This window comes from Amblyomma maculatum, chromosome 1 (genome assembly GCF_055883805.1).
Source record: "Amblyomma maculatum isolate TAMU_Amacu chromosome 1, ASM5588380v1, whole genome shotgun sequence".
Taxonomy (NCBI): Eukaryota; Metazoa; Arthropoda; class Arachnida; order Ixodida; family Ixodidae; genus Amblyomma; species Amblyomma maculatum.
In genome coordinates this window covers 235965747-235985833 of record NC_139344.1, presented here as the reverse complement: position 1 = coordinate 235985833, position 20087 = coordinate 235965747, and the positions used below count along the sequence as shown (strand labels likewise).

Sequence of the window (20087 nt, the reverse complement as noted above, 5' to 3'; positions counted from 1 at the left end):
TTGTAAAGGCCGTTTTTAATTAATGTCTAGCTAAGGGCTTTTCATAAGTAGTCATTAGAAATTAGTTTGGAGTCTTCCTTTCCCCACTGCGCACTTCACAGGCGCAGGGATGTGCGTAGTCCGAAATTTGTTTAAAATAAATTTAGGGGGCAATCAATTGGATTAATAGAGAACGAAATGCGGTAACATTTTTATTTCACTCGCCCGTCTATTCCACTTCGATTTCACTCTGATGCCATATTGTCTTTCACCCACCAATCTATTCCAGTTCTGGGTCTATTCCAACTGAGGTTATATAGAATCCTGATTTCGTTCTTAATTACATTTCTATTCGTAATGCGCTTCTTTGATTCGGTTTCGCTGAGTCATTCTTAGTCAATTTTATATTTTTAGAGTCATTCCTTTCTTCCGGGTTCCCCCTTCTCTCCCACAGAATGGCAAGGTTTACAAGGTGGGGCTTCGGACAGTAGTTGAAGCCGTACAGCCTTCGCCTTCGTGCTGTCACATTAACGCGTACGCATGCTGTCACATTATTGTTCATCTAAAATTGCGTTATCCCTGCGTGTAAATTTTGTTTTATTAATGGGGTGTGCCTTCCTTTTGCTCACGTTTCCCTATTATATAACGATCCGAATACAAAGGCGACCTCGAATGTTTAATCAGGACTTGTATGCACCGCATTGCTATTGTTTTGGCTGCTTTAGTCATCGCTCCGGTCTACGCGACGTGCTGCTCCCATGCTGACTGAAGACAGAACACTCCGTACGACGGCACAATCGAAGTGTGCGAGCGAGCAGTTGTACAGCCGATGTTTTGATTCATATTTCGATTCACTGCAGCGGTTAAGAGCATCCGTGAGACAGTGCTACCTACGGAAAGTAGGCCTGCTGTGGGACCTTGACTGTGACTACAGGAAGTGGACGCTTGACAATCAGTTTATCGGCAACTTATGCGATTATTTAAGGGAGACCTGTTTACACTTCTTCTTCTAACTTCGTCCTACTCCCCGCTCCATTTTCACTATGCCTGATGGCAAACTTCACGAATAAAACAAATGAGCTTCACTTCTCCGTAGCACCATTCCTTATTTCGGTAGCATCGAAAAAAAAAAAATTCTACGACATTTATGTTAGTAGACGTGCGGTTCTGGGGACTAGAGTGGTTTTATTCTAGCACCTTACTTCATTAATCGAACGATGAGCTGAATACCAATTGCCCTCACGTCAAGCCGCTTGATGGAGTCCTCTCGTGCAACTAAGCACTGCCGTTCTGTTAATAAATCATTCGCGCCAGGCAAAAGCCAGCGCAACTCCACTCACGCTCACATTATATATTCACACCGGAATGACACTGTCAGCTATTTGTATTTTCTAGTGAGATTTCGCGGAAAATCGCTACTGTGTACGCGCGATTAGCGGGAGTGCTTCGTCCTGAGTTGAAACGTCGGTCGTTTGTTCTGCGCAAGGTCACTGTTTGGAATGAAGTGCAGAAATGTGAATTAGATTCCCGAAGGAGGATCTCGAAGGAGGAGTGAAGAGACTGAACTGCCCATCTTGAGCAACTGTGGTTGTCGTTCTTCGCTTCATTCGCTGTGAAACCAGCTCGAAGTTGTGACCTTTTACTTACATTTTCTTTGTCGTAAGCCTACAGAGATGATATAGATTCTCAACTTCTTTTTTTTTTTTGTAGTAATACAAAAACAAAAGCAGCCTTTTTATTTAGTGCTCGTCAGTGACGGAGGGCGCCTCTTCAACATGCATGGTTAGGACATTGCGAAAATAAACTGCTTATATAGATCAACACCGTGTTTACAAACAAAGGCGGCGCTCACAACGCCGCAGAAGGAAAATGACTCACAGGAAGTAGGTCAGGAGACCGTAAATGACCATTTTATTGTCGCGAGCGATTGCAATATGCACAAATGTGAAGCAGCTATAAAGGAACGACTGAAAGACGATGCACGTGTCAAGGTCACAGCACTTTCAGGCGGGACCGCAGAAGCAATTATGGTCCATGCAAGATATCAACTGCAATCTGCGGATAAGGAAGGGCGAAACCTTGTTGTAGTTTTCGCAGGGTTGAATGGTGTTCTTTGTGGGAAAGGAGGTGGGGTGGCAAAGCAGATAACGAAGGGAGTTGAAGACCTCCGAGAGATGGACTCGCGAGTGGAAATCGCTGTGTGCACACTACCAGAAGACCAGAGGTGTGTTACTTGGGCGTCCAGGTGGAAGACGCGATTTTGGCGGTAAACCGAGATATTTGGGAGTTGGCACGTGGAATGCGGTTTGAGGTGGTAGAAACTAATAAGAAATTGCGAGCAGCAGGACGCAAAAAAAAAAAATTCTTTCAACGGGATGGAATTCATTTCAATTATGGCATGGGCGGAACAATAGGATGGCGCCTTGCTGGTACAGTTGTAGCTTTTTTATGGGCCCGAAAGCGCTTAGAAAGAGGGCGTAAATGGAGCCGGACAGTTTCTGGCACCTAAGGGCTGCACTGAAGACCATTTCGCTGAGCACAAACGATGCCCTGAAGAACCATGCAACCACAATGAGACTGAGACTAGTCGTAAGAAAAGAAGGAGGAAGAAGAATATTAAGGCCAACAATATTGCTTAGATATGTGGGGAGGAAGATCAGCAGTAAAATGGCTTGAAATCAAGCAGAGGGTATGGCGATATATGGCTTTATAGAAACGCACCTTAAAGATCTCGAAGAAGCTCCGCTTATCCCAGGTTACAGTTGGGAAGGTTGTAATAGACAGGGAGGAGAACGCAAAGGTGGTGGCGTAGGGGTGTTCATTAGACATGGAATTACTTGCCGTCAAGTAAACAAAGGATGTGCGGAGCATGTGTGGGTTAAATGTAACGTGGCTGACAAAGAATTACTGTTAGGAGTAGTGTACTTGTGGACAGAAAACAACAGCAGGTCGAGAAACGAAGCTTTGATGAAATTTCTATCGGACGATATCAGGCGAATACGACGCAAAAAGGAGGTACTCATACAAGGAGATATTAATGCTCACATAGAAGAATTGTATGGATTTCTAGATTGCTCCGGAAAAGTGATGTTGGCAATGGGTGTGAGCAGCATAACCTTATTATTGTAAACGGAGAAGCAGAATGTGAAGGCGTATAAGCAAGTGGGAATGTGGCGTTTCTCATTCCAGCATTGACAACTGCATAATGACGAGAGGTTTATATATGAAAGACTAGATGTGATGAAAATAAACAAGGAAAGCATAAATAGCATTGGGAGCGACCATAAACGGTTAATGGTAAGGTTTGGGTACAGCGGAAAGGATAACGCTGGACCGCGGAAACACGACGTACAGTGCGGTTTTCGGTATATAAACCACAAACATTGGATGGTCATATCAAAAGCGGTACAGAAGCACATAAAAAAAGCACAGATCGGTCATGGACGTATAATAAAGTGGAAGCAGTAATTCAGGCGGTAATAGATTTGGTGCTAAAGAAAAAACAATGGAGGCAAAAAGAAACCAAAATATTGGTGGGACGTAAGCCGCCAAGCAGCTTCCAGGGCCCATCGAAAAGCCAAAAAAGAAAATAGACCCTTGCCTGCTTCACCAGAAATGGGACGAATACAAAAAAAAAAAAGACCATGCCCCCCCCCGCTTTTTTTTTTTCATTTATATACAAGAGAAAATTAATGCTACAACCGACAGGTGGATGGCAGATATTCGAAAAAAAAAAAAAAAAACAATAAGCACTGCAGGCACCTAGAAAGTTCTGGGACCATCTGAAGGCACTTGGTGAGAAAGAAGAGACGTGCCGCCATATTAAGGACGAGGACGATAATGTACTGGAATATGAAGAGCCCACGCAATTCATTTGCGAACAGCTAGAAGAGTCTTTTAAAGAGTGTGACGACGGCAGTGTTATTAACCTTTACACGGGCCATTACAAAGAGGAAATCATTAACATCGACGCTGACAAATTGGATTGGGAAAGAGCAGAGAAGGTGCCTTTGCATACAGCAGCAGGTTTGGACGAAATGTCAATGATTGTGCTGGGTAAAGAAACAAAAACGACCTTGTATGCTGCTCTAAGTGACGCATTGAAGAATAAAGATATCAAGCTGGCAAGAGAGTAGAATGGAGTATATTCAAAGGCAAGGGTGAAAAGGCCCCATCAAGTCTGATACGCCATTCAACAGTGACATTGGTATTGTATATAATAACATAACAAGCAATCAAAGATCAATTACAAGGGTGGACTGAGGAGGGGGAGGTATAGGAGAACTGCAGAACGGCTTCAGGCATGGTCCTAGACTAGACGGTAATTTGTTCGCAGTCATACAATGCACTGAAATCGCGACATTTGAAGAACGACCACTATGAATGGCGTCTTTAGATATCAAAGGGGCTTACGGTAATGTAAACCACGCTTTGGTGTAGCAAATTCTGGAAAATGAGGGTATGGACAAGGAAACGATAAGTTTACTGAAATAGATTTACAAGGGGAATAACGTAGCATGTGAAGGGTCAGGCCTTGGGTGGTGCGAAAAGAGGTGCGGTTAAAAGGTGACTTAGGCAGGGATGTCTTTTATCCCCACTTCTATTCATGGTCTACATCAGATGGATTGAACGAAAGTTAGAATCGAACGGATCGGGTTTTACGATGTCATGGTGGACGGGGGATGAGTTGGAAACTAGCTGCTTACCGGGATTGATATATGCAGATAATATTGTTCTTCTAGAGCAGATAGCCAGAAAAGCTTCCAAGACTTGGCAGACAGTTGTAGAAGAGAGGCGGATGTTCTGAGATTAAAGTTTAGCGTAAAAAAATCAGGAGTCATATGGTTTTTAATGATGAGCCCGGTACAAATACAGTTAAAGCGTACAAGTACCTTGGTATTTGGATAAACGATGGCACATACTACTTGCGGGTTAACAGAGAGGAAATTGTAAAGAAAACAAAAAGAAACGCTGCTGTCATGAAAAATCGCGGGCTCTGGGGATAAAAAAAGATGAAATTATTCGAGGAATCTGGAAAGGCGCAATGGTACCAGGCTTGACGTTTGCAAACGCTTTGCTGTGCTTGGGATCTGCCACAACTTCGGCGCTTGAAATAAAGCAGAGGATAGTCGGCAGACTTGCTTTGGGGCCCATGGAGCCACTACTAATGAGCCAGCTCAAAGTGATATGGGATGGCCGACGTTCGAGGCACGGGAGGCGAAAAGTAAGGTGCACTATGAAGAACGGTTGAGGCAAATGAATGAGAAGAGCTGGGCGGCAAAGATTTTCAGGTTCCTGTACCGGTGCAGTATTGATACGACATGGAGGAGATGAACTAGATGGGTTGCAAATAAATACAAATGTCATGGGGATGACAATGATAGAAAAATCACCCGGAAACAAATAGTTAAATCCTCAGAAAATTCCCATTGGCAAAAGAGAATGCTGGACAAACCGACGATGGAGCTTTATAGAGCGACTAAGACCAAAATTAAAAAGGAAACTTTTTTGGCAATTCCAAAGATAGTGGTTTACTTTTCGAGGCTATAGGGCTGGGTGCTTGAGGACGAAATGTATACTGGCAAAAATTTGACAGCACAGATGACATTTGCTGCTACTGCATGCAAAACAGGGAAACGATTTAACATATAGAATGTAAGGCACTTCAAGCAGCAGTGCACGACGCCGACGCAGGGATTCGAGGAGCACTGCAGTTTAGGGGCATCCATGGCAGGCTACAAAATGAAACAGTGGAAGTAAGAGGCGACTTGAGGATTGGTGCACATGGAAAAGGTCAAGGGAGTAGTTAGTGTTGGACTATGCTGAGGAAATAATCAATAAACCTAAAACAATATTGATCACTCAAAGTATTACGAGCTAGATGACACTTCTCACCACCCCGATAAAAAGGGAATGCTAATAATGATCTGTCTATCCATCTATACTGGGGGGAGGGGGGAAGTAGGCTTAGCGCCCATAGGAATACATGGAAACTAAAATTTCCAAAGCACCTAATTTCACGGAGCACCTATGACGTCGTTTTTTGTCGCAGAGCAACTATGGACATCCTATCAGATTGCGAATGCATGAAACGCCATTTCAGAGGCGTAGTATTTTTAAACGAGTTGGGAGTACGAATTGGATGGACAACCCATGAAACACTTGTAAACACAACTTACCGGAACATTTTCCTCGTTTGAATAAATGCGTGACAAAGTATGTTAATTACGTCATTCCGGAGGCAATCTATTCTTTTTAAACCCGCTAACGATATGTGCTGTGAGGCCGACCAGTAACACTTTGCGTGAACACAGCTCCGCGTTGCCGTACGTGCTTTGCGTCACTGCACATATGACCCGATTACGAATCAATGCTGAGTGGAGCATGCCGGATACCTCGAAGTAGTTGCCCGCCAATTTTCATGAAATTGCTACTGGCTTGAGCGCAGTGATGATCCGCACATGCGCAGCCACGTAGAGTCGTGTTCCCCCTAAGTGTGATTGGCGCACTGTACAGTCGTGAGCAAAAGTGGTATGCAACACTCTGGCAGTGGCAGTGCTGGGGAAAACTGCATCGAAATGCCATCTAACAACAGCGTAAGGGACAGCGACATCAGCACGTGCATAGGGATAAAATGAGGCACCGCCACTATTGTCTAGATCATAGATAGCTGCTGCCAGATAAAGTTGGGATGCAGTTTTCGAGCTGTGTCACCGGCTGAGTGTTGTATACCACTTTTGCTCACAACTGTACATATACCGCCGATAGGCTCGTTATCCGGTTATCCTTTGGGTGTTTCTCCGTTCCCGCAAGCTTCTCCTGTAGCTTGATATGCTGTCATACGCACTGAATTTGCTTACTGATAACGATCATTCAAGGTTCGCAGCTAGGGGAAGCTGCATTCAAAAAACGCTTCTCAAACGTCACGACAAGGAAACGAAAAAAAAAAAAAATTCTGAGAACACTGCCGAATCTGCACTGCAAAAATGCGTAAGCCTGATAGCTGCTGTGTTGTCCGCGAGATGTGTCAGCGAGATTCCGCGAGAGAGAGATACTGCGCCTTTCCTTTCCTGTAGACCAATTATAGAACGTCGGTGAACTTTGACGCATTCAACGGAACAACGCTGGTTGTGTTCGACAAGGGGCGCGCGATGTACCGTGTGCATTTCTTCACTGCAGATTCTGCAGGGCTCTCGGAATGTTTCAGACTGCAGTTGGTTGATTACCTCTCTTTACACACTTTCTAACAATTCCCACACATTTGCGCACTAAAATCACGCCCTTTCCCGCTCGTTCACTCCAAGCATTTCAAAGTTCTCGCTACCGGAAGTCGAGTACCACGCGCATAGAGTTCCTTACACTAACTAGAGGGAAAGCTGAGGGCGCTGCACTTCAGCCACCATGGGCGCGCTAAGAATCATGGGCCGGTGTGCTACTTGTTGCGGGACAGTCGGTTTTTCTCGGGTACGTGGAGTGGCGTTACTGCGATGTTTCTTTTTCGTCATCATCATCATTTGAAGGTGCGTATATAGACCACGAAAGCCATAGCAGCGAAGGCGCAAAAGCAGACGTCGCCAATAAATGGTTTCTGTTTCCCGAAATGCCACTAAAAACTTCCTTAAGTGATTGCACAACCATAAATATTTTCATAACGTTTTTTTTATTTCAAAATTTGCCTATTAAGTGCGAAATATTGGTATTTGTGCTGCTCGAAACTAAGCCAATAGGAGAAAGAGCCATCGCTTACGTTGGATAAATCTCACACTGGCATTCTGTTTCTCTCTCTTTTTGTAATTTATAGTCACAATATTCAATCTTAGGACATTATTTACGGTAGAACAACGTTTATCTTTGCATTAGTTTTGGCCAAAAGTTGTAGTTCTGCACTCGGTAGCTCACCGGCCCATGATGCTTTGAGCGCCCATGGTGGCTGAACTGGCCGTCTGGAAACTCCATGTAAACGCCCATAGACGGCAGCACAGCTTTCCCTCTAGGTAAGAGTAAGAAACTCTATGACCACGCGACCCTATTTGTACGTCGCTATTACCCCTCCTATCTATTTCGACGTATAATTGACTTAATTGGCTCTAATTGATTACCCAATTAACACAAATGCACCAAATTTTTCACCAGCAAGAGTTTTTCATCCTCTAGGCAACCATTCTTTTTCTTATAATGCGTTTCGTTCGAACATAGTCATGCGGACAAACTTGTAATGACACGATCTGCCCGACATACCCACTTAATGCTTACGCATTAATAACGGCAACGGCGCAGACGACGCTCTATTCGAGCGCGGGCGACGTCGGCGTCAGCGCAACTTGTGTGAACAGACGTGGTATTTTTTTTTTCTGAAATTTTTTTTCTGAAAAGTGCTGCAGCGGTGCCAGGCGGTCACGTGAGCGTGAAGTGCCAGTTCCGACACTGGCGTGCGGCGGCAGCTGCCAAAACGAGTACGCAAGTGTAGGACTCTGCAACCTAGCAGACGCGTGCGCGCAGTACACATTTCATGTATCGCGTGCTGTAACATGATCACGTCCAATTTCGAAGTCAGCTGCCGTAGGCCTACTGCACTCGATCGGAAAGTGACGGACGACAGTGACGTTGAGCTGCGGCCAAATGACCAACGTACGCGTGACTGCACGATCGTTATGTCGGACGGTCTGCGAAGATGCCATTCGTGCGCCTGGGTACGAGAAAATTAACGTTGTAAGCAGTTGCCACGAGTATTATTTTAAGTAAGACTGCCTAACGAGACGCTTGATTGGTTTCCGAGGACTTCTCGATCGATCGCAACTGATTTCTGTTCGCAGATATCCGTCTTCTTAGGTCACAACACGATAAAAAAAAAAAAAATGCTACATAGGACAACGCGCGCGAAGGTGCCGTATCGCAATCAAGTAGTACCACTACATATGTGGCTACAACTATATATATAATACCGCTCCTCTATCAACAAAATGCTAATCACCAGCGCGGATTCGTTAGCAGCGAACCGTAAGGATTCCGAAGGAGAGAACGATGCATAGCGGTCGTCTGTTCTTGGCCAAGCGGAGCGTACGCCATGCTACACTTTTTTCTGCAATTCCTTTGGAGCGAGTGCAAGATGGGCGAGAACTCGTGCTAAACTAGCCCTGCACCATGGAGGTAGGAAACCCTGCACCTTGACAAAACGAGGAGAGAAGTGCAGCGGTAAAACGAGGACGGTGGTGCTACACTACTTGAACTAGTGCTGCTATAGTGCAGCCAAATCGAAGAGACCTTTATTTTTGGAGGGATCCCTGTCGCCATCTTCACCGCGTCTATCGCGGTCACCTCTCCACTCTAGCAATTTCTTCATGCCGCCTCTCAGTCGCACAATGATACGTGCTCGGCGACAATTGGTGACTGGCGTGCCAAGCGTCTGCCGTCGCAGATGTTTGCTTCACGTCGTCTTTTCCTTTCTCCGTCTGCGCCTCCACGATCTCGAGCGGTAGAGCCTTCGACGTCGGGACTTACATTTTCTCCGTCTACGAGCTCCGTATTTATTAATGTTTTCCAGTCGTCCTGCTTCCCGCGCCGTGCCGTAGACGTGCGGTGTCGGCGCCAGAGCATGCTGCCGCAGCGTTCGGCACCACAGCTCGGCAATGGCGGTGAGCTGGCTGACATGGTCCGTGAAATACCATACTCAAAACACGAAAATAGAGAACGACAAAAGAGCACTCAGAAGAAGAAGAAGAAGAAGAAAAAAAAGAACGTAATAGAAGAACACAACCCGCAAAACGCAAAAACGAGAGAAAGAAAAGGGCACTGACCAAGCTCTAGCAGCAAAAAAGAAAAAAAAAAACCGGCAAATGGAGCGTAACAAGTGGCAAATACCAAATTCAAAGCACCCCGAAAAAAAGGAATGGCAAAAGGCCACTAAAAAAAAAAAAAATAAATAAATAAATAAATAAAAAAATGACATCGCACGAAAAGCAACAGCCTCTTTCTGAGCAAAATAACAAAAAAATAAACACTTTTATCATAGATGTTGAATCGAGCTAGGAATTGCCAGATGCCAGCAGAAGGTACAATGCCTATCGCAAGCATGAGCACCTTCGTACTGTCCAACAATTTCAACATCGTCGTATATGCTTCGCCCCTGTCGCCTTTTTCTGCGCGGAACTAATTAATAGTAACGGCAATCAATTACCGAAAAATGAATTACTCTATGTGTTATTGACTGAATGAATCAGCCAACTACAAAATTACCCCAGCAGCGGCGAGTAACGGCAATCAATTACCGAAAAATGAATTACTCTATGCCTTAATGAATCAGTAAACTACAAAATTACTCCAGCAGCGGCGACGCTCTGCGTTATTGATGAATGAATCACTCAACTACAAAATTACTCCTGCCAGAGTGGCGCTCTTCTGTATGGCAACACATCCCTCGAGTGTTCACTTCGCGCATTGTAACGACATCCTCGACTTGTCCCACAGTATGAAAGCGGGAGGCACCACCGTGAACACGCCTTCGGTAAATTATTTTTGTTTTATTCTTAGGGATAGGCTGAACCTGACGGCAGTATATGCCAGGAGCAGGACAACCCGACACGCTCCGTATCGGATATTAAGCTGATAAGAACAGGTTGTTTTTCAATGTTGGGGAAATCTCGTCTGTAAACTTTATTTCTGCTGTGGGGCGAGTGTATTTGTTGTGTGTGTGCACGGCCGGTCTCCCTCGAGAGCGACCGTGGCGTGTTCAGTCTGCTACTCGAGCTGCGAGCCCTTCATTCATGGCTACGTGTTTCGAAAAGTTCAGAAGTAGCATGTTTCATCACTTCGTTGTGTTGCTTGACTGGCTTGACTCCGAAGGCCCCAACGACAGTGTCCACACCGCCCTGCTGGAAAGCGACCTCAGTTACCCGTGCGATAGTGAAGGTGGCAATTTCTTCCTTTTCATTGTTTAAGGTGGACTGTGCCTGACAGTAGTGCAATGGCAGGTACCGGAACAAGCTCATAAGTAACGCCGATTTACAATAGATCCATTGAGGACCATATCTGATAAAAACAGATACTACTGTTAATCTTAGTCAAAAGGCCGAGAAGCGATAACAAGTAGCCGAAGAGCATCAAACCCCATGTAGAACGTACCCAAATAGAACGCAAGTTATAGTGGGTAGAAAGTTCAATTTTATAAAGACATTCATTGTCAACTAACAACGCCAAAACGCCAATGAGTATTACGCTTACGTGCGCACAAACTGTTTATTTGAATGCTATTCATAAATGAGAAGAATTCTATTTATCTTTTTCATAAGGTCTGATTCTTTTTTTGCGAAAACAACAAATGAAGTGCTGTCCTCTGTTAGCGCTGACGCGCAACCTGCTTCTGCCATCACGGGCCGTGAGCCGGTCTCGAGGGTGAGCGCACGCTCTCCCTCGAGCTTCGTGCTCTTCTGCAAATGCGAAAACACCAAAAATTCGAAGCAATTTGTACAGTTGCACATAACGCCGATTCCAACTCCGGATTCCCGCCTCGACGGCCACTCGATGGCGATTTAGCTGCCATTAATGCGGCGCAGCATGGTTGGTGCTGTGGAAGCAACCATGTAAACAACAAAGCTACGACTTACATCAATGCGAAAAATCTTATTGAACACGAGTCTGTAGGGTCATGTATGTAATAGGCTAGCACACCGGTGGATAACTTTTGTAAGCCAATTGAAGTCGCATAGTGGCATGGCCACATATCCATTCAAATCCTAATCCAAAAATGGCAGCTTCCATAGCTTCCATGTGAAGTTCATTTTTCGTACGGGCGTGTAGCTGTTCTGATACAACTTGATTCTTGGTTTTAATATGGCAGCAGCAGCATCACCTGCACTATTTTTAGGAAAATGCGTCACATCAGCAATGAAAAAAACTGTTCGGGTGGTTGTCACTCGATTCACGCTAGACAAGTTTCTGATGGCGGTAAGCATGCGTCGCGCTAAGGTCATATTCGGATTTTTTTTTGTGTTAATGTACGTTATTGGTCTCGTTTTGCAGCATTATAAGGAAAGGACGGAGTACGAAGCACTGGACGCCAAGGAGGAGTGCGAACCCGGTGACTGGGTCCTTGTCAGAGTGAGAATCTTGATCCGGCATGTGTCATGTTCTAGTTTTTTCTTGATTGTAAACCAGTGTTATCTTTTTCAAACACACACACAAAAGGACAGGCGTGTTTGGAAAAGTAGCGCTGTTTTGCTTTCAAGAGAGAAAAATGCGTCATCAGCTAGCCTAGCAAAGTGTACCATTTTGTAGCCTGTTATATGGTATTTGAGTTTCGGTTACATATGACGCCGTGTCTGAAGCTTCCACCATGATTTTGTAACCGATGTACGGTGCAGCATTGCCAGCCTTTAAGGAGTGTAGACGACCAAGTTCTGTATTCATACTTCCCGAAAACATGTTTTGAGACATTTAATCATCAGCTGTGGTGTGCGGTTACGCTGCTGGATGCTGTCTTGTACGAATAAGTTGTGGTGCACGTAAACTGCTAGCGATAAAAGCTCATCCGGAGCCTTCAGAGGGGGAAAAAGAAAAAAGAAAGAAAAATCAAGTCGTTCCTCAATACGTAGAACTACCGGAGAGCAACTTTTTGCTACCTGCCATCTCTACGCAGAAGCTATCAATATTTGTGTTTAGCGCATGGCGTTGCAAACTGAAACGTGCTGTCACCGCTTCTTGTTCACTTATGTGTGAAGAAAGCGGACGCAAATTTAAAAATTATGTCGTTAGTCAGGAGTTTACTACTTTAGAGAGCTGCAATAGCATGAGCTCATAAATTGCTGTGAAGCAGTCCAGCCATGTAGACGTTGACCAGCAAAAGCTTTCCCACTTCTGTGCTTTTCTTGTGCACATTTCTACTTGTTTGTTTATAACTTACATTTAACTGCACAAGTTGAGTTCGGCAATTACACATGAAGTACAGTGCAGTTCTAATTAGTATATCGCCTGCTACAGTGCTGCCCATGCGTCAAAACTTGGCATGCTGCTTGGCTCAAGGTTCTGTAGTCTGCAGGTTGTTGCATCTCATACAACTGGAATATGAACTGCTTGTGACTGAGTTACCAGTTGCAGATGTCATCAGCTGTATCCCCCTCCTCTGGTCCCCAGAGACTGATTACAGGAGGCACCCAAGTTTTGATGCAAAAGCAGGGTATCTGATATCTGATTATATTTTGAGCAGGTTTATATATATGGACCTTCTCAACTTAGGATCTTTAAAAAGCTTTGCTGGAAGGTGGTATATTCAGTCACACACCTTCATGTTACCCTTGTTAAGTCTTGCTTTCATAAGTAGTGGAGTGTGCTGTGCACAAGTGAACATAATGGCTGCAGGTGGTTATCTACATATGTGAGAAGTTGGCAAAACCATCAAGAGTGGTGTGACTGAGCTTCCACATGCAAACTCCCACAATGGCAGGAGATATGCTGTACTAATGCTGTACTTATATATTATTGCATATGCTGAAAAACACAGTATGTTTTGGACTTGATGTTGTGCTTTCCACTCTTTCAAAGTTGGCCTGCTTGCGTTCAGTTACAGCGGTGGCTTTATTTGGCACCAAGCTGTATTTCCTTGCATTACCGAGCTACTTGCATGGTATGTGCATGGTATGTGCATGGTATGTGCCTTGCATGTGCATGGTTGCATGAGGTTCTTTTTTTTTTTTTTTTTTTTTCAGTAAAGTTAATGTGGCGCAGACAGGAGGCTAAGGATAACCCCGTCTAGTTATAGTTCTCAGTGAAAATTGATTTCGTGGCTCTTTCTGGCTGTGTTGTGTTTGTTCAGCAACGAATAACACATTTATTGCCGAGAAAAAAAAAAAAAAAGATTGAAAATCGTCCTGTCAGCCAATTTAAAGTCGTGACATCTGTACTAAAAAGAACAAGTTGCGGCCATTTTAAATTGAACAATGGTGAAGCGTAACTTTTGGATCCATGCTAAAAATCTGTGTTGGTGCGTGTTCACAGTTACAAAATAAGCTGATGATGATGGCAGTTTTATTTGTTTTTTGTTTTCTCGCTTCAAAAAGCCCCTTTACTGTTAGAGTGGTCTTTTTGTGACCAGAATGCAGTATCCTATCAAGACGGGCCAACTTTATTGCATCCTCATAGTTCCTTTAACACTGATTTTAGGGAGCACTCTGACATGCTATCAGTGCATATTAACATGTTGTTGTACATTGCAAGGAATGCCGTGGCAGTCACCAACTGCCTTTTGTGTAAACTAGCATTTTGTATCACCTCAAGGACAAATTTGCTTGACAGTTCATGGAAGCATATATCACTAGCAAAAGAAGCAAAAATTGTATGAGCCAGCCGTCCACATCACTTATTCATAGCGAGGTTCCATTCGTGTGTGTCACATAATTATGACAGCGTTATCATAGGTGGTGAATGAGTCTTTGCATATATTTTTTTTTCCTTACATTTACCTATGCATATTCCATAATCTTTCATAATTTATTGGCAAGCCTGTGCACATCTTTCCTTCTTCCTTATAACTTAGCTAGTAATTCTACTATATTTCAAGAGCACTGAGCATGCTTTGTACATCATAAAAATAACTAGTGCTGTCCTTGTGCAGAAGTGACTTGAGAGGTGCAATATGCAAGTGTATGTTTGCTTGGTACATGCAAAATAACCCAACTAGTGTGTCGTCTGCTAAGCTTGCTGCTGGCTTCGTTAGCAGCAAATCTTAACACGTAGACATAATTTTCTTACGACGATAAAACAAATGCAACCCAGGTAATTGCCTGCCAGCAAGACATGGCTGCATGCCTGATGAATGGATGCAGTACGTTGTTCATTCAGCTTTTTCAGAATCTTCACACACATCACTTCCCATTCAGACTTGCGAGCTGCTAGACTTTAATATCTTCATAACTGCGTCATCATTCTGCTTTTCACTGTCAACTTTGCAGGAACTTCCAGAACGTCTCAGTCTGAAGATTGCTCACAAAGTGGAAAAGATTGTCTTCAAGAATGGCAACATCATTGATCCTATAACAGGCCAGAAGTGCATTTTCACAGATTTTGTGAAAGACATTGACCAACATAGTGAAGTCTTTGGATTGACTCCACCTTATAAGGCATTTCCTGATGCTGCCGAAATGAAACAATTATCGGATAAGTAGCAAATGGCACTAGAAGATTATTCGTAAGCATTTTAGGCAACTAGAATAAAGCCAGTTTGTTTCCACATGTTGGCTTTTTTTCCTTTATACCTTGAGCTACTTCTTAAAGCCGTCCTTTTTTATCTAGTAATTATGGAATCATAGCCAAGCGGAGGTGTAGTCCTGCAGGCAGCTTGTTCATCATGGCCATGTTGTCACAGTTCCATATATACTCGGGGACAACTTTCTGTGGCTATGCGGTGAAAGTTAGAGCCAAAACGCATCAGCTTACAAAGAGAATATAGTCAAGAAATTTCGCGGATCTTGCTCTTGAATATTACACCATCATGAATTCATTAAAGGGCCACTGTCCAGGGTATGACCTTTTAAGCAAAAGAGCCCAATGCTTCGATCAGGTACCGGAGAGAGTCTGTGCAAAATGCTACAGTGATACGCGTGCCGCAAAGCAGCAAAAATGCAGATCAAAGCTCTCTCATCCTCTTTTTCCGGAAACCAGCTTCCCCGTTCTCTATGCTGGCCTGTCGAGTCACGAGGCTGACGTCCGAATCGCAGTGACATCCGTTGGTCCGTCTCGCTGACTGATGGGCGAAGGATGGGCGTACACCACTAATTGTGTCCTCCTTTTACTGCACTTTTCCCTCGCCATGGCCGGATTGAATGCAGCGGCACATGCTCCCTCGCTCGTTTCGTTTTCGCGTAGACGGAGTACCGCGCTCCATTTCCCGCCAAACGCAGAGGAGGAAGGGGAATTTGGCTTGCAGAGGCTAGACGACCGGGCAGGAGAGTGAAAAACCTCCGAGAGAGAATGGAAGTAGAGGGAAATGCAAAATTGTTTAATTGCGGTGGCTAATAACTGCGTTATTACTTTTTTCAAAAACTTTTTCTCCCTTGCGTTCTGGGGCGAAGCCTCACAGTCACCGGGGAAGAAAATATTTTCGACGGGGGGGTGGACAATGGCCCTTTAACATTATTAGATGATTATACTACAGTACTAGCCAGTGCAACATGAGTATATCAAGCCGTGTGCATGTCAGTCTGCAACGGCTGTCGGTAGTATCATAAAGCACAGGCAGGCAGCAATCTTCTCACCTGTTTCGGCGCATTTTTGCCGTTGCACTTTTTTTGATAACATATGTCCTGTGGACTTTTGATTAGTCACGAATTTATGTTTACATAGGCCTTCAGTTGCATAGAAAAACATCTCTGTGTATTCGGCTGCTGTTAAATGTCGAGACAGAACTGAAACTGAAATCATAGGCGAGGCCAGGTATTCCTGTTCTAAACCAAAGCTCCAGCCCTAAAGTTGGCTGCATAGCCACAAAAAGCCGCCACTGAGTATAGGTCACATCAGGTATGAAGAAAGCACGATATTATTGCTCTTACATTGTTTTGATCCGCTACAACACTAAAACTAGCATCTTTCAAGAGCTGGAATTATGAAGTGGCAGGTGGTAGCAATTACATCGGAGTTTTCTTCATGCCTCACGTGATCTATATGGAGTTTTGACACCATAATCATTGCTTGGCTGTTGAAGCTGACTCGGGCGAGAGAAAAAAATCAGTTATAGGTTTAGCGGTCGTAGGCAAATACCACATAGTGCTTCATGCACACTGATGCTCGCACATGTTTAACAAATGATCTATTATATGTCTGAATGTTTCGATAGGCCAGGTGGTGCATATCTTTGTATAGGAACAGTGCAAGCAAGCAGTAAGGCAATGGCCTGTCTCATCTACTTTGTTGTGGGTGTGGGTTGTTCCTAACCATTAATCATCTGTATTCTTATTCACTCAGTATAAAAGAGGACTGAAAGCACACCACACAATTTAGTTTATGCCTAGAAACTGGTTCACACATTAATCCTGAGCTTACGAAGTTTGGGAGTAAATGTACTTCTGGAAAGACTTTTGTTTCCAATAAAATAAACTGCACAGGCCAAGCACTTGCATGAATAATGAACTTGTGCAACTCATTAAAATAGGAAATTGAAGGGGAAATGAGGGACTCATTATGATACATATATTATGGTGAGGCTACCCAAAAATAAAATAAATTGCCTCTACCTGTGCCACTAGGGATACAGTGAAAGTTGTCTAGTTTCCAGCTGAAGGTGTATGGCTTTCTGCAGTGTTTCAGAATACTTGCTATTGCTGTAAAGTTAAAACTGCACTACAGTAGCTGCCAGCATGTTAAAACTTATACCAAATGCTACCGTAGTCCTCACCAGCAGAGATGCACGTCTTTCAGGAAGGCCTCTGTGTATACCCTGCAGATGTTTCATCTTGAGAAGTAGCCAGAGGTATGATGGCATGAGGCCTAGGCTGCAAGCTGGGCAAGCCTAAACAGCATGAAACTGCAGCTCCTGTAGCACAGTGTTGGTCTCCCGATTTGTGTCCGGACCAAGCGTTGCCACATTGAATAAATAGTGAAGGACTTATACTGCCACTGGTTGGCTTAAAGGGCCACTGTCCACCCTCCGGTCGAAAATATTTTCTTCCCCCGTGACTGTGAGGCTACCTTTGTGAGGCTTCTCCTCCAGAGCGCAAGGCCGAAAAAATGTTTTTGAAAAGAGTAACTAATAACACAGTTACAGCCACCACAATCACCCGATTCTGTCATGTTTCTCTCCTCCCGTTCGCTCGCAAAGGTTTTTCACTCATCTAGCCTCCACAAGCCAAAATCGCCTTCCTCCTCCGCGTTTGTTGGGAGTGGGGCGTGGCACTCTGCGTGCGCGAAAATGAAGCGGCGAGGGAGCGTGCGCCGCTGCATTCATTGCATTCAGATCGGCCGTGGCGAGGGAAAAGCGTGCAGCAGGGAGCGGTGGACACAGTGGTGTACGCCCATCCTTCACCAGTCAGTCAGCGAGACGGACCAATGGACGTCGTTTTCTAGTCCGACGTCAGCCTTGCGGCTCGACGGGCCAGGGGACGCTGGTTTCCCAAAGGGGAAGCTGAGAGAGCTTTGATTTGTATTTTTTGTTGCTTTGCGGCGCGCGAATCGCTGTAGCATTTTGCACAGACTATCTCCGGTACCTGATAGAAGTGCATGGCTCCTTTACTTAAAACGTTATACCCTGGACAGTGGCCCTTTAACAGAATTACTACCAAAAGGCAAAATGTAAATTTTAACACCCCTTATGAACTACTACAGGCATGCTTGTGTTCTTTGTTTCTAAACTCTAAAAGAATCAGTACTTCTGTTAATTATTAGCTGGACATTGCCATTTTGAGCAAGACAGCTTGAGCATGCTAGCTCAACCTATACCATCAGCTAAGCTAGCATGATCAAGTTAACCCAGACAGACAGATTGTAAGGATTGCCATCCACAACTCACCAGGCGGAATTTTTATGGCACTACCAGCTGCATTTAGAGAGTCGCAAGTGTAATAAACGTCCTCTATAAAGGAAGGCACTCCGATCACAAAGAAAATTGCACCTAAATGCATATACTGTAGCAAATTTGTCATTCCAACCAATTCTGAAATAAATCGGGTAGTATAAAACTATTTGCATAGTTCCTTTGACGATCCCTTCATCCCCCTTTCACCAGTGCCTGCATTTCAACCACTGTGCAATGCTGCTATGTGGGAACATGAGTCTACGGAGCGAGGCTTGCTAAATGTCAACTTAAAATGTAACAAAATAAATGACAGCAGCCTCCCCGAGCCTCATTTGTAGAAAGTATCATGAGCGAAGAATTTTGTCATTACCACTGGTTCATATATATCTAACATCACTTTTAGAGAAGCCAGTGAGAAATGAAGGCAGCATTATTGACAGCACATGCTCAAAGTAGGGGTGGGAGAAAGCTAGTCTGTTGATAGCAGCTTCCCTTTCACCCCCTATTCAAATATGAGCTAATGCTTTTATTTATTTATTTATTTTTCTGCCATAGAAGCAAACAGTATCTAGAACTTTCAGATTCTCTCCTCACTGCTATGAGAAGAGCACTTGAAATAGTCGTAAGTGGTTGCAAAGCCAGCTGAAGGATGCGAAGCTAAATGTGGCTCTTGCTAGTTTCAGTGAAGCAGCATTCCTAAAAAGATGTAATGCATGAATTGGTAGCTGCATGGGGTGGCTTTGATGGAAGCATCAATACAAATCTTTATCTTTTCAACTCTCAGAGCCACTTTAGATTTGACATGTCAAGGCAGTTGGTATCATCTCTCATAGGAAGTCATTTTTCCAGGAGGCCATTCCTCTATATTACAAGTGGATCAGGAACAAGAATATCTGAGCTGAAGGTTGCAGGGCTGTCTTTCTCCCCTTCCCAAACTCCCTTTTCAGAAGAAACGAATTTTCATCTAGCCATTTGAAGCAGCAGCAAGCTCGATAAATGCGCGCATGAACAATCCTAAAATGAAAACAGAACCTTGTGTGCTACAAGGACTGCCAAGGAGGCTGTCAGCGACATGTCGAGTCTGTCACACAAGAACCTTCTGAATTTGAGCACCGAGCATTAGTATATGGCCGAAGTCTTCCCAATCACTCATTTATGCCTTCAGATTTAAAGTCAAGAATACTGTGCATTGGGACTTCAGGGCAGAACTTGTATGCAGACGCAAAGAAGAAGCACGCAGCAGAATTGCAATTCATCCTGTGTGCTCCTGAACAGAAATATTTAGGTGCATGCATGTATAACAGCATTTGTAATCTGCTCTAAATTAAAGGAGCTGATAATAACTGGCTTATTCCGCAAGACATGTAATGACTTTCAGTCAACATAAAGGGCTGTAGGGTCTACAAAGTTTTAAAGCATATTATCCTGCCACCCGGCTTAAGCAGTTAGCTGCGGCATATAAAAGACATACAAGGCAGTTCAGAACAATTCTTGTTATTTGTATGCACAGGCTACGTTGTGCTTATAGTCCTGTGAATAGCCTAAACTGCTTTTCAAGGATTCTGCTCATGGTGGTGTTCAGTGAGGTGTGCAAATGGGTCGAACAATGAGAAAG

At 44.1% G+C, this 20087-nt stretch overlaps 1 protein-coding gene and 1 pseudogene across 1 annotated transcript; one reads left to right on the top strand and one right to left on the bottom strand.

The window, feature by feature from the left end:
* Positions 1-10909: 10909 nt before the first annotated feature.
* Positions 10910-11056, bottom strand: LOC146205946 (U2 spliceosomal RNA; annotated as a pseudogene).
* Positions 11057-11687: 631 nt separating this feature from the next.
* Positions 11688-18641, top strand: mRpS17 (mitochondrial ribosomal protein S17). The gene is made up of 3 exons (XM_084590617.1): positions 11688-11919; positions 11995-12072; positions 14919-18641. Exons 1-3 carry the CDS (start codon positions 11806-11808, stop codon positions 15129-15131), a joined length of 405 nt encoding a protein of 134 aa, XP_084446743.1. The 5' UTR covers positions 11688-11805; the 3' UTR covers positions 15132-18641.
* The last annotated feature ends 1446 nt before the right edge of the window (positions 18642-20087 follow it).

Excerpts from the sequence above, each read along its gene's own strand:
- mRpS17 (XM_084590617.1), top strand. The coding sequence starts at position 11,806 with ATGGCAGCAGCAGCATCACCTGCACTATTTTTAGGAAAATGCGTCACA. Across the intron at positions 11,920-11,994 it reads TAGACAAGTTTCTGATGGCG|CATTATAAGGAAAGGACGGA; the intron begins GTAAGCATGCGT and ends CTCGTTTTGCAG. Across the intron at positions 12,073-14,918 it reads GTGACTGGGTCCTTGTCAGA|GAACTTCCAGAACGTCTCAG; the intron begins GTGAGAATCTTG and ends TCAACTTTGCAG.